This window comes from Ostrinia nubilalis, chromosome 2, assembly GCF_963855985.1.
Source record: "Ostrinia nubilalis chromosome 2, ilOstNubi1.1, whole genome shotgun sequence".
Lineage (NCBI taxonomy): Eukaryota > Metazoa > Arthropoda > Insecta > Lepidoptera > Crambidae > Ostrinia > Ostrinia nubilalis.
Genome location: NC_087089.1, coordinates 11,998,769 through 12,012,860, shown reverse-complemented (window position 1 = coordinate 12,012,860; position 14,092 = coordinate 11,998,769). Strand labels below are relative to the sequence as shown.

General features: G+C 39.4%; 3 protein-coding genes across 4 annotated transcripts; 2 read left to right on the top strand and 1 right to left on the bottom strand.

Moving 5' to 3' along the window:
• Positions 1-1,523: 1,523 nt before the first annotated feature.
• Positions 1,524-6,681, bottom strand: LOC135083978 (replication factor C subunit 4). 2 transcript variants are annotated; one of them, XM_063978740.1, is made up of 6 exons: positions 6,446-6,681; positions 6,086-6,361; positions 5,377-5,595; positions 4,770-4,929; positions 3,903-3,985; positions 1,524-2,228 (listed from the first exon to the last, which is right to left on the bottom strand). In XM_063978740.1, the coding sequence occupies exons 1-6, from the start codon at positions 6,553-6,555 to the stop codon at positions 2,021-2,023; spliced, it is 1,056 nt and encodes a 351-aa protein (XP_063834810.1). In that variant the 5' UTR covers positions 6,556-6,681; the 3' UTR covers positions 1,524-2,020. The 2 variants fall into 2 exon arrangements, with proteins under 2 accessions (XP_063834810.1, XP_063834817.1); XM_063978747.1 differs by lacking the exon at positions 1,524-2,228 and adding an exon at positions 3,136-3,365.
• Positions 6,682-6,885: 204 nt separating this feature from the next.
• On the top strand, positions 6,886-8,413 carry LOC135086687 (ribonuclease H2 subunit B). The gene is made up of 5 exons (XM_063981467.1): positions 6,886-7,106; positions 7,189-7,398; positions 7,481-7,605; positions 7,674-7,848; positions 8,041-8,413. The coding sequence occupies exons 1-5, from the start codon at positions 7,001-7,003 to the stop codon at positions 8,355-8,357; spliced, it is 933 nt and encodes a 310-aa protein (XP_063837537.1). The 5' UTR covers positions 6,886-7,000; the 3' UTR covers positions 8,358-8,413.
• Positions 8,414-8,654: 241 nt separating this feature from the next.
• On the top strand, positions 8,655-13,814 carry LOC135078719 (YTH domain-containing family protein 1). The gene is made up of 6 exons (XM_063973280.1): positions 8,655-8,866; positions 8,975-8,999; positions 9,953-10,081; positions 10,479-10,610; positions 10,925-12,408; positions 12,488-13,814. The coding sequence occupies exons 1-6, from the start codon at positions 8,843-8,845 to the stop codon at positions 12,527-12,529; spliced, it is 1,836 nt and encodes a 611-aa protein (XP_063829350.1). The 5' UTR covers positions 8,655-8,842; the 3' UTR covers positions 12,530-13,814.
• Positions 13,815-14,092: the final 278 nt, after the last annotated feature.

Genomic DNA, 14,092 nt, shown 5'->3' with positions numbered 1-14,092 from the left:
AGAAAGTGACAAAAAACTTTAAAATAGGTAGTTGAAACAAACCACAGCTAATTTTCATAGTGGACTGTACTATACGATAAACATGTCAGTCAATTTGACAACCTGTGTTGGAAACATTATTCAATGAAAATATTGTCCGAACCCTTGGTATTTCTCTTCGACAAATACTTTAACACATTGCGAACCACTTTTCTTTCACGACTATAAAAAGATTTTAGCAATTTCATTCACAAAATCAATTGCGCACATTTAAAATAAAGTTTGTTTACACTTTGACAGCAATAGACTGACATGCAAGGTGACATGTCAATGAAGTTTTCAGTTACTGTTGCCATTAAAAGAAATTAGTACCATTAGTTTTCCGCAACATGGCGAGGGTTTTTATGTTCCTGGTCAGGCTATAATTGTTATCATGTGCTATATCAATAATAAATCAGTTAGAAAAAGTCGTTTAATGTACCGTTTTACGTTTTAACGCAAATACGCCCATATACTGTGCTCGAGATTTAGTTAGGTCTTTTAACATAATGTGTCATATTTTTAAAAAATATAAATAACTTGAAAAAATCGAATTGCCTAAGGCGGGAATTGAACCCACGATGCCTTAGGCAGTTCGATTTTTTCAAGTTATTTATAATTTTCAAATTAGTTTGAGATGCGACTCTTAACGCTAAAAATTAAATAACTATATAATGTGTCATAATTTATAGATAAAACAATTTGCTAAATATTTTCATGGCTTTATTTAAGATTTGGATTATAAAAAATATATGTTTATGTAAGCAACTACTCGTATAGATTGACGAATCGTATGATTGGGCTTTATACGTGGCGTAGTTTTGCACATACGCCTATTTGCCTAAAATTTTATTTTGTATCTAATGGAAAAAAAAAATTTTTTTCTTACTGATGTTATAGATTAGAGCAAAGTGAAATCATTGCTTAAATAATTGGAAAAAGGCGTAAGCGGCAGTTTCGCCCTTATACGTAGGAGCCATCGCTATAGGCCTCGGGAACACTAGGTTAGATCCAATAACAAAAAATAAATGATTGATGTGATGTTTATTCAATAATTATACATAAAACTTATTAGTAATTTATCAATAACTACATTCAAAAATTCAAAAGATAACAATAAAGGTTGGCATCTCGTACTTAATTTACATTTCTTAATATGGAATGCAATGACGAATATTATATGAATTCAAATGCAATATTGTATTGTGATTAAAATTACAAGGCACGTATATCGTAATTTGGCACTTCCTTAAACATATTTGGGAACATTCTTAGCTAGTTAAAAAGGAAACACATTAACAAATGAATGTTACAGCCAATAAACTGTTAGCCTGTCCTTTATATGGAATGGACTACATGGAAGTACATATTTATGACAATCTAATCTAACATTGATTTAACAATGGTATTTTAGAACTACAATTGGAAATAAGAAATATACCATTCAATGGTCGTTACTACACTAGAGGAAAGAGTTGATTGTTTGTGTTTGTGGGCAGAAACTAGTTCGGCATAAAATTGTGCAACCTAAAGACGTTTATGACCTCAGCAGCGCCATCTATATTTTCCAGTAACACTATTTTAAATTAAAAACATGCGTCACAAACCATTTCATTGAATTTACTCATAAAAAGTTTACATGATAAAGTGCAATATTTAACCCATCAAGGGTCATCCATGATAATGGTGCAGTCCAAATTATTGAGCTGCATGACCGCGCCATGTATGTGTCCCGTAAAACATTATGTTTTATCTAAACCTAATTCACACATTTTCTTCCATAATATTGACCCAACAGATTTACAAAATAAATTTTAACCCCTTACTAACCAAAGTTACACAAAGTGACGCTTAGAGCGTGTTTTGACTAGCTGATTTCTGCCCGAACCGGCGACGAACCATACGACATAGAAATGTCATTACTAGTGTTCAACATGCGTGTAACTTTTTTTAAAGGGGTAAATTTATATTAAAATAGGGTAAAAATATACCGTTCAACCCTTCAAGGGTCGTTATTCGCCATGATAATCGTGCATCCCAAATCCGTGAGTTGCATGACCTCGGCGCCTCCATCCAACAGCCTGTGAGCACAGATTGCGAGTTTCTCGCTGATGGCGCACTTCTGCTTGTTGGTCAGCTGGCCGGCTGTCACTACGGTGGCACTGAGTTGCTCCAGCAGTTGAGATGCCGAGTACGCTTCCATTAGGAAACTGGAATGGATGGAAACTGATAAATGGGAGATCTTTGCTAAAAAAGTATAAAGGGTTCGCCTGATATGTGTACCTAGCGCGCTTGAGCGTCAGCCTGACGTCGCGCTATGTGGATAGTTTTATGTCAAACACAGTGCAGGTGCTAGCAGTACGCAATGTACTGCAACGCTATAGGTGCGCGTTCTGTTTGGCGAATCCTTAAGAGAATAACTAGATGACACCATAAATCTGTAATTTCAAGACACTGCTTACTTAAAAAAAATACTGAAATGGAAATCATTGGTGAGTCGTGTTTTCAGGTGTCATGTAGTCAGCATCTACATGCGTAGTCCGCATCTCAACTCGTGGAGCAGCTTAGACCGACAGTTGTCATTTGTCACAGCCGGTGGGCACAGATTGCTAGCTTCTCGCTGATGGCGCACTTCTGCTTGTTGGTCAGCTGGCCGGCTGTCACTACGGTCGCACTGAGTTGCTCCAGCAGTTGAGATGCCGAGTACGCTTCCATTAGGAAACTGGAACGGAAATAATGGTTCTTAAAACCAAGTCGTTGCCAAAATAAAAGAAGAAGAAGACTATTAAATGGGATATCTTTGCTAATAAAAGTATAAAGGGATAACGCCGAAGATATGACGCCTTACGTCGCGCTATAGCGCGTTCGCCAAATACAACTATGCCCATGTATAGCGCGAGCTATAGCGCCGAATTGTGTTGGTAGAATGTGGATAGTTTTATGACAAACACAGTGCTGGCGCTAGCAGTATGCAACGCACTGAACGCTACAACGCGGTGATAGGTGCGCGTTCTGTTTGGCGAATCCTTAAGAGAATAACTTGATGACATAATCTGTAATTTTAAGACACTGCTTACTTAAACAAATAAAAAATACTGAAATAGAAATCATTGGTTGGGATGTCGTGTTTTCAGGTGTCATGTAGTCAGGATCTACATGCGTAGTCCGCATCTCAGCTCGTGGAGCAGCTTAGCGCGACAGTTGTCATTTGTCACAGCCGGTGGGCACAGATTGCTAGCTTCTCGCTGACGGCGCACTTCTGCTTGTTGGTCAGCTGGCCGGCTGTGACTACGGTCGCACTGAGCTGCTCCAGCAGTTGAGATGCGGAATACGCTTCCATTAGGAAACTGGAATGGATGGAGACTATTAAATGGGAGATCTTTGCTAAAAAAGTATAAAGGGTTCGCCAGATACGTGTGCCTAGCGCGCGCTAAAGCGTTGGCCTGACGTGTTAAAAAAGTCCAAAAAACTGGAATGGAGGTCATTGGTTGGGATAACTTTATGTAAAAATTTTGTTCGTTTTTCGTTTCGTTTCAGCCAAATGACGTCCACTGCTGGACAAAGGCCTCCCCCAAGGTTTTCCACAATGAACCATAATGAAAATTTTTGTAAAAATCGATTTTTTAGTAGCTTTCAAATCAGTCACGAGTACGCAACCAGTGACGCTAGGCTAGATGTTAAGCTTCCTTTGCTATAAATCCTATGGGGAAGCGTTTTGACTGCTCACAGGTCTGAAGGAGAGACGCTGCCGGCAAATTGCTATCTCGTAGCAGAAAGTACTACTAGCGACAAGAAAAATAGACCGGGGTTACTTAACATAGAACATGGGAAAACGTAAATATTCCAATGTGATCCTACATCATAAATTAAACATAAATACTTACTTTTCTACAAACTTTTCCAGTTCTGCGTAGTTCTTGACATTCATGTATTCTAGGACCATTTTGTCTGGAACAAGTCCAGTCACCTGTGAAAAGCAAATACATCTTATGTTTAGACACTTCTTGAAATCCATGAACGTTTATCGACTGTCGATTGCAGAGTTATTTGCAGTTATTGTAAGTGTACGCGCGTGTGACCGATTGCAGATATTCGCGTGTCAATCACTTCAAGAATAGTAACATTTTGATTAAAAAATCAAATCAAAATCAAATATTTTAAGACGAAGGGTTGCGAAAACCTATATTGAATACTCAAAATTTATAGGACTATGTGCCGGCCGTAGTCTTCTCCAGTATCTTGAAAATGTACAAAAAAAATGTAATGGCCTTCTGAGGGCGAAGGCGCGAGCAAAAGCTCATTCACTCTGAGGGCTCACCAAAGCCTGTCTCGCATAAGAGATGTCGCCATTTTTCTCAGTCTTGTCAGACTTACAGTTTCACGTCAGACGCCTGCTTCAAGCTCACGAGCAAAAGCTAGTTTATTATTACAGGTGTAGCGCATAGCTGACTGAGTGTCTGAGGTATGGGATTGGATGTTATTGTAATGTCAAACGTCACCGAGACTTCATGGAGTGTAGTGAGTTTACGTCAAACGCATTCGATGTCGACTGTGCAAAAAAGTCACTTTAAATGTATGACGGATTGTACAGCGCCCCTAGCGGAAACTTTCAAGAACTAACATTTTCATAAGCGTGTCTTGTCCTGGTCTCCGATAAGAGATGTCGTCATTTACCTCGGTCTTGAGCAATCGCCTGCTTCAAGCTGGCGACCAAAAGCTATTTTATAAGGTAAGAAGTAAACTATTCTAACCTCAATAAGTCCGTCAGCCGTGATCTTCCCTAACAGCCGCTGGCAGCACTGCAGCGCCGTGAGCGCGCGTCGTAAGTCACCTTCGCACGTGTCGACTGCTTGGTGTAACACCTCTCCGTCGCCCACCTCTACGCCTTCCGTCTCGCATATCTCGCGGAGTCTGTGATGAGATGAGAAAAGGTTATAATAATTGAATGTCTCTAAGTTAAAGGTCGCGGGCCGACGCGCGGCATGCGAGCACCGCAATCGCTGATTTCGAGACATCAACGTCGGCAACATCAGCATCGTCCACGCGCGCGATCCTCTGTCAATGATATAATATGTATTTCCTAAAGCATGCTAAGCAGTGATTGTTTTATAAGTTAAAGAATAAAATATTTATTTTTAAGGCTGCCTTAAATCAAAACTAGACATGCAGGCATGCTGAGATTTTATCTAGTGTTTCCATAGTGACTTGCACTTGAAAAGTTTCAATCATAGAAACTATTTACTTGGTGAACATCAATCCTATGTTCAGCAGTGGACATCCTTCCTGTGGCTGATAATAATATAATAGTAATGATGAAGTCCAATAAATCTGTGGTTAAGTTTTGCGTATACAACTCACCTCTTAATAACATTTTCTCTCGCCAGCGGTTTAAAGCGGAACTTGGAACACCTACTGGTAATAGGCGGTATGATCCGAGACACGTAGTTACAAATGAGACAGAAGCGTGTGGTACGCGTCTCACGCTCCATTGTGCGGCGGAGAGCGGCTTGGGCAGCGTTGGTCATGGAGTCCGCTTCGTCCAGGATCACCAGCTTGTACGGTGGACAGGGGCGGCCACTGAGAAGATGCAAAAGATGAACACATGTCAAGAAACAAAAATAGAGGTTGAAACAGTCTGTTGATAGTTCTTATAATATAGATACAGCATAGCCTAAAAAAGCTAGAACAAGTAATATGCAGTGGGTGTCTATTATATTCACATTGTATTGAGAGTATGCATATTGATTTCTTACAAAGTGAAAATAAAACAAGACTCAAATGGAAATTGCTGGATTTATTTCAAAATCAACAAGTTCTATCATCTTTAGACTTCAAGTTTACTGCCACAATCAATTTTTTCATAAAATATTACTGTTTGTTACTCTCTTGTCTCTGTATCTCTCTCCTATGAATAGTCAAATTGGAAGTCATAGTGGGCATCCGCCCAGCTATATTATAGGGAGATACAGATCCCTTTATAACCATTATTTAAATACTCTCTATTCAATATGTATCAATGATCCTCAAAAACAAAATTATCTATAATATTGAAATAAAAACTACTTACTCTGGTCTCGTACTGCTTACAGTGAGCTGGGCAAAGGCCTTCACTTTGTCCCTGACTACTTGGATACCGCGTTCATCAGATGCATTCAATTCCAATACTCTATCCCTTGTTATGTCTCCAAACAGCTGCCGAGCAGCAGCCAATATAGCACTAGTTTTACCCGTGCCAGGGGGGCCATAGAACAGCAGGTGAGGCAAGTCTCCACCCGATAAACATTCCCGCAAGACTTGCACAACCTCACCTTGGTCAACTATATCATCTATGGTTTTCGGGCGGCTGAAAACATTGAAAAATATGGTCAGTACGTTATCACCAGGTTGTGTAGTTTATGGATATAGTAGCAGTAACAATATTATTTACTATTTCTCCACCCATGGTGCTGGTGGCTTCTTCTTAGACGATGTTTTGACGCCGGATGAAGATGGTTTGTCGCCAGCGGAAATTTTACCAGTTTTAAGAAAAGCCTGCATATTGCTTGCAACTATAGGCTTAGATTATTAATATGTACAGCCACAAAACCTACAAAGTAGTCGATTTAATTAGTAAAATCAAATTCAATTCCGAAAAAATTAAAGCGCGGTTCTTCTTTTATCTGTCAAAATCAGATGTGATGACAGCTGTCATAAATGACAACTTGAGATTTTTTTTAGGGAAGGGATAAGACTTACCGGTTAAGCCACTGGTATACTACCGGCGCCAAATACATGTATTGCACCGGTTGGCGCCGGTAAGCAAGCAAAGCATAAAGTGGAATCGTCGATCGGTAAAATAAATAGGTTGGCATATAGTGTCAATGTCAGATGTCAAGGAAGGAGGAAAATAAAAGCGGCGGGAACGTAAACAAGAGTGCTGTTTGTTAATTTTTAATGGTTATTCATTTTTTAAATTATTTTAGAAATTGACTACACAAACAACATGACTACTAGGTCTCACAGAAAATCTAAGACTTCATCAGACAACAAACAGAACGTACCAGCAGTATCAAAACGTGTTGAAAACTCATGGGTTCTTCTGCTCAAAGGTAAACCCCCTAACACTCTGCTAAGCTTTATTTTATTGCATCACAGCACAGTGTATTTATGTTAATTATGGTATTGTTTCAGAATCATTGTTTGAGAATGACAATTTTAGTGTAATAACACTACCACATCCTGCGACTGGCAATCCTGCCAAATACTGCTTGGATAATGTAAACAATAAGATTTATGAGGCAGTAACTTTCAGTGAACCCCATAGATCATGGTTTATCAATGAAACAGTAAAATCTGATGGAAGTATTATGTTGGTGACTCCGATAAATCCAGCTTTTATAGGTTAGAAACAGTTTCATATAAACATTTTATTGGATAAAGAAGTTGTTTTGAAATATTTGTTTATGAATTGTTATTGTTACAGTATTACCGCGATTAAAAGAACATTGCAGTAATAGGGCAATACCTTTGGAAGACTTGCTCTCTGAAAAAGGATATGATAAAATACTTGACTACGTTGGCACACTAGACAACATAGGTGATTTAAAAGTAGGTACAATCACTTACAATTCAAGTTTTAATACTTTATGTTATATTAATGTTGCTCACTCTTGCAGGGCTCACCTGATTTAAAAGCATATAAATATAATGAGGAAAAAACCTTAAAATGGCTTCAAGATAGAGTCAAGAAGCTAGCGCAAGTTTTAAGACAAAAAAATATTCATGTGACATCAGGAGCTGCCTCTGCAACATTTGTGTCTAGTAACTTAAGTAATGATACTGTGGATGAAGGTTTGTAAATTTAAATCAGTAAAAATTAGATACTACTACTTAATTGTATGTTTTAAATAACAACTATATGATAGAATCTAAGTAATTTTTGGAGCATTGTCTATTTATTGCAAAACATCAGGAAGAAAATTAATTTCGGGTTTTTCAGAAGAAAAATATCATTTCAATCTAACAAATGCATTTATTTTTCAGAATTTTATTTGAAATATGCATGTGGTATCATTTCGGAATACCTCCCTGATGAACTAGCTGAGTTGTTGGAGAAACAATTTGATTTTAAACCAGACCTAATTGAATCGATTGGGAAAAAAAGAAAATCTGAAGTGGAACTTAACGGGACTAACAAGAAAATAAAAAATGAAGTGACTGATGTTATGGAAAACTTAACAAGTCCTAATCAAAGCTTCAGTGAAGTCAAAAAAGAAAAACCTATGTCAGCCAAGGAAAAAGCTAGACAGAAAGCTGCTAGTGGGACCAAAACGATATCCTCGTTTTTCACGAAAAAGTAATAATTTTGAAGATTTATTTTGTAAATTAAATGAAATATAAAAAATACATAAATAAATTAGTTTTTAATTTATTTACAACGATGGTGTTATTTGCACCTGCTCTAAAGTTGGTCGGGCCTTGATCTAATTTTAAAAATTATTCCGTGTCAGACAGGAAATTGTTTCAAAATTTTAGCACATTTTGGCCTACATTTACGAAAAGTCGCAAATATAGCCGTAGCTTTACAATACCATAGGGAAAAACCGGTAAAATTTGAACCGAACTTGAGAAAAAAAACATACTGGCAACACCGATGCAGCCGCCATTAAAAAACGTCCATCCGTTTTGGACTTTCAGTGGGTTTTTATTTATTATAGACATTTTTAAATAATTAGGTGAATCTCGGACACCTTGGACATTGTGCAGTGAAACTGATGTGATTTATAATTTAAGTGTCGTGAGTAAGAACATAACTGAGTGCTCAATATTATAAATATCGTGGCCAATGTCAGCAGGCGTGTCAGATCAGGTATTTCGCTTTTGCGTTATCTTTTTACTTTATTTACGGTTAAATTTTATGTTTTCCAGTTACTAATGTTCACTTTATCTCTTTTTCCATGTCCTCCGTATCCTGTAGCGGATGAAAGGGCAAGGGAATCAAGGTAAAGTTTGATCCATTATGACGTTGCAAGGTGTTTTCTCTGTCGAAGAATCTCGTACCGGTCGGCTTTGTATCCGATCAGGCGGTCGGGTTGCGTTGCTATGATTAGCGTCATAGTTTTTGCTTTCACCGCTTTTCCCTTTCTATGATTGCTTACTGGATTTTACTTCTGAATAAATACAACCATCCTAACAAGTATGTATTGGATTGTCAGAAACTACTACAGAATCCTCTGGGGAGAAATTCCCGAGCTAGAAACATACATAGTTTTCTATACACTTTAGTCTAAAAATTACCAGATGATTTGTCTGTAGGTGTTGCTGCCCACACTGAAAGTAAGGAGAATAATGCAACCCACACATAAAATCTAATCAATACTTGTTTATGGAACATAGGGTTTAGTAGAGAGAATTTCATTAGAGTACCAAGTTTTCAGTCAGTATAAGTATTTTAATATTTCTAAAAATAATGTACCCAATGTATTATGGTAAGTAGTGAAAATGACAGGAAACACTCAGGAATGTTATAAAGTGCCTAGTAATGATCTGTAATCCAGTTTTGTAAATATCCTCATTAATTGGAACAACATTTCATTAAAGAAATAATTACACCAATATCAAGATTTCTCTTCATTATATTTGACTGTTCATTTAATTTTATTAACTGTTGAAGTGATATAATATAATATTTAATTGGGTGTAATTCTACATTGACACAGCAGGTTTCAAACCAATTTATTATTGTAAATTACATTACTATTAAATTACAAAAAATAATTCTCAATTAATTACATTCAATTTATACCTTCTAGTGCATACCTATAATATTTGCATGAAATATTTTTCTTTAAAATTGTTGTCATCTCAAACACATGTTATTATTTTCTTAAATGTTGTTGCTGATGTTGCCAATTAAAAGTTACAACAATTAATTAGTCTGCTTAATTGCTTCCAGTTAATAATGCACCGAAAGAGCAACAGTTAGAGAGTGGCGGAGATGAGTTGGCTGAGGTGTCATGGCGTCACCAACAGCAACCCTCGTACGCGCCGCCCATCTCGTCAGCCGACCCCTACAGCGCGGCAGGTAGGTACATATTGTTTCATATCTCATACCTCCCTGCTTTTCTAAAACTTCATTGTGTTTTTATAAAAAAGCAAGATAACATTGTAACCACAGCATACTTAACAATTCATGCAGAGTTATATAACCAGACACTAATAAACTTATTTACAAATGTGGTTGACGTCTAAGTGAAAATTGACAATGTCTGCTTATTTATATGAACACAATTTGTCCAGTATGTTTCTCATATTTCATGTAGATAGATTGCAAAATATACACTCATTCCTTTTTTTCATTTTAATGACAAAGAAATTTCTAAGAAATATGAGTAGCTGACTGTACATTACATGTTATCAGTAACAGCTGAGTGATTATTCTGTAGACACTCTTCTCAAACAAATGTTTTCCTGGTTCACAGGTTATTACGGTACAACAGCACTTCCTTACCAAGCTTTTGGAGTCGGGGATGGGACATGGTCCACCAATGGAACAGACCCGATGACTTTCCTCGGAGGATACAATCCTCACGATTCTTATGGAATGGATGGTAGCTAGTATTTATTCAGTAATTCAAGAACAACATTATCACTCATTAGCATAATGAACATGTGATAAAATAATGAGGTTTGGCTATAAGTAAACATAGCAATGAAGTCACATACTTTGTTGTTATGTACTCAAATAACTCACGTTTAGAATATTAGCAGATAGACAGACCACAACTATTCATATTTCAACTCACTGCCAACATACTGTTTACATACAATGACTACCATCACAAACATTTCATTCCCTCAATTAATTGCATGACAAATATTTTTATTGCAATGATCACTTAACCTAACATGCATACTATCATTTCAGGTGTATTCGGACACTCAACAACGCCATTTTCGACCGCTGCATTCGGTCAACCCGCATCCACATTCAATTATTTTCACGGTAACGGTGACTACTCCACTTGGGGTCAATTAGGTCGCGCTAAGCAATATGACGACTACTACAGGAACGAGGGCATCTACGTGGCCGACGGCATCAAGGCGGTCGAGGCCGGCGTGCAGGCGCTGGCGCTCGGCGAGCACAAGGACAAGGAGCGCGCGCCCGAGCTCAAGGACGCGGCCGGCGCGCCCAAGAAGATGACGTGGGCCTCCATCGCCTCGCAGCCCGCCAAGCCCGCGCCGGCCGCGGCGCCCGGCGGGCTCAAGAAGAAGGGGCCCGGCATGCCGCCGCCGCCCATCGTGCCCGGCAAGCACAACATGGACATCGGCGCCTGGGACAAGGCCAGCGCCGCGCCCGTGGCCGCCGCGCCGCCGCCGCCGCAGCCGCAGCCGCCCGCCGCGCCGCCCGCGCCCGCGCCCGCGCTGCCCCGCGGCCCGCCGCCCGCGCTGCCGCCGCCCGCGTCCTGGGCGCAGGCGCGGCCGCCGCTGCTGGCGCGCCCGCCGCCGCCGCCCGCCGCCGCGCCGCCGTCCGCGCCGCCCGCGCCACACCCCGTGCTCGACGAGCTGCGCGTCAAGAACGACTACAACCCCAAGGAGTTCGACCTCAGCGCGCCGCTCGCCCGCTTCTTCGTGATCAAGTCCTACTCGGAGGACGACATCCACCGCAGCATCAAGTACGAGATCTGGTGCAGCACCGAGCACGGCAACAAGCGGCTGGACGCCGCCTTCCGCGAGCGCGAGCGCGAGGGCGGCGCCGTGTACCTGCTGTTCTCCGTCAACGGCAGCGGCCACTTCTGCGGCATGGCGCGCATGACCAGCGCCGTCGACTACAACTCCAACTCGAGCGTGTGGTCGCAGGACAAGTGGAAAGGACAGTTCCGCGTGAGGTGGATCTATGTTAAGGACGTTCCTAACGTGCAACTTCGTCATATCAAATTAGAAAATAACGAGAACAAGCCGGTGACGAACTCGCGCGACACCCAGGAGGTGCCGCACGCCAAGGGTCTGCAGGTGTTGCGTATTATGCATAGTTACTGTCACTCTACGTCTATTTTCGACGACTTCATTCATTACGAGCGGCGCCAGGAGGAGGAGGACTCGCGTAAGGTTCCGCACCATAACAACCAGGACAACAGCCGCGACGACCAGGAGCCGCCGGGGCGGGGCTACCGCAACTACCGTGACTATCGCGACGGGCGAGACGGCCGCGAGCATCGGGACGGGCGCGACTCGCGGGACCACCGCGACTCGCGCGACAACCGCGAAGGTCGGGACCCGCGCGACCAGAGGGACGCCCGCGACCCGCGCGATCACCGCGATCACCGCGACCACCGTGACGACCGCGACGGCCGGGATAACCGCGACCACGGCTACCGTGACCGTGACTCTAACTATAGATCCCATCATAAGGTATATTCTCAGACATGATTGAACGACTTTGTTATAAATTAATTGTTTTTTTTGTAATCATTTATTTTTATTTTTCCAGGACCGTGACGGTTCGCGTGGCCGCGGGCGTCCTCGCAATTGATATAGACGATACACGAGGACTGTTGAGGACTAGCTTCTCTCCATAGACAACTAGTACTGGAGTAACTAATTGGTACCGTATTATAAGGGCATGTCTATGTGTCGGGGCATACATGAACAGAATGGAGGATTTGTCCTTTTCAAACGTAACCGATGTTACGTTGCAATCTGAACAATTTAAATGTAACATAGAATATTGATTGTTTTAAACAGTGCGTCATTAAAAAACTCTCAACAAATTAAAATGTGCTAAATATTTTGTACTGGAAGAACGTTTTATTAAACAAACGCCTAGTGAACCGAACATTAACTAATAACAACATTCACCATGTGCCAGTTTCGTGACACATGACATTGAGTGGAATTGTGGACTTTGTTTCAAATTTGTGGACTGAATCAATGAAATATACTAATTTTTATAACTAGAAAATTCTGTGGTGAGAGGAGTTGATCCTTTTTAGGGACTGGTGAAGTTATAAATAACACCAACATATTGTGAGTGTTGACTGAGTGTAGTGTTATTAAAGGTACCGCAGTCATCAAGTGTTGAATATTATAAAGAAATGTTAACAATATAGTATGTCATGGTTGACAATTTTGTAATACATAAAATGAGAAAAAATTGTAATCAAGCAAGGTGTGGAAATTTTGTATACATTTTTTTATTATCTGTAAAAGGACAGCTAAAGATTCTCTCGTGGCATTGAGTTCTGTTTTATGCTTTATGTATGTAGTACAATTTTCTTTAAATATGTACGTATTTTTTCAAAGGACTGTTGTTACATGACTCGCACTATTAAGGCAAGATCGATCTGGAATGTGATACTGTTTTTATTAATAAAGTACTCTAGTATTTTAACTCTTGAGGTGGTAACACAATAATGTTATTGATTCTGGCTACACCATCATTGTTGGTCAAATAATTTTGGAATTTTATCAGTTTCTGTTTTATTTTTACAGTTTTAAACCAATATTATATTTTATGATATTTCTTAATAAACCTGTTCCAGACCGATCTTTAATAATAATTTTATCCAAATTGAAACTGTGCTTCTTTATGATGCGAAAAAATGATTGATTTTATGATTTTCATATAGTTTTAGGTAGATATTAAAATATTCCTTGTTGAATTTTTTAATTGTATGTACATATTTATACATTTTAATATTTACTACTTTTAAGAGCAACTGCAGTGTGACGAGAGAAAATTGATCGATAAAATAAAATATCAATTTTACTGTTCAATATGTTTGTTACATTATATTATATACTGTCTCCCCACCTTATTTTAAAGTGCCTTTTTTTTAAACATTCTTAATTTGAAGTAGATCTTCTAGTGTTAGTGCCACAAATATTTTTATTTTCAATTTAAATGATTTGTAGTTAGGAATTTGCTGATGCATTCTATTTTTTGTTTTATTACTTTTAGTTTATATCCTGATTTAAATAGGAAAATATTTTCCTTGATACACGTAAAAGTGTTGATTTATAAAAATTATGTCGTACCTTTATAAAGTTATAAAACTCCCCTAAAAACTGATAATGGATTAAAGCCTATCATAGA

Coding starts and splice junctions, on each gene's coding strand:
- LOC135086687 (XM_063981467.1), top strand. CDS start 7,001: ATGACTACTAGGTCTCACAGAAAATCTAAGACTTCATCAGACAACAAA. Junction 7,606..7,673: donor ACAACATAGGTGATTTAAAA/GTAGGTACAATC, acceptor TCACTCTTGCAG/GGCTCACCTGATTTAAAAGC. Junction 7,849..8,040: donor TAATGATACTGTGGATGAAG/GTTTGTAAATTT, acceptor TTTATTTTTCAG/AATTTTATTTGAAATATGCA.
- LOC135078719 (XM_063973280.1), top strand. CDS start 8,843: ATGTCAGCAGGCGTGTCAGATCAG. Junction 10,611..10,924: donor TTCTTATGGAATGGATGGTA/GCTAGTATTTAT, acceptor CTATCATTTCAG/GTGTATTCGGACACTCAACA. Junction 12,409..12,487: donor ACTATAGATCCCATCATAAG/GTATATTCTCAG, acceptor TTATTTTTCCAG/GACCGTGACGGTTCGCGTGG.
- LOC135083978 (XM_063978740.1), bottom strand. CDS start 6,555: ATGCAGGCTTTTCTTAAAACTGGTAAAATTTCCGCTGGCGACAAACCA. Junction 3,986..4,769: donor CGGCTGACGGACTTATTGAG/GTTAGAATAGTT, acceptor TGCTTTTCACAG/GTGACTGGACTTGTTCCAGA. Junction 2,229..3,902: donor CTGGAAAAGTTTGTAGAAAA/GTAAGTATTTAT, acceptor CATCCATTCCAG/TTTCCTAATGGAAGCGTACT.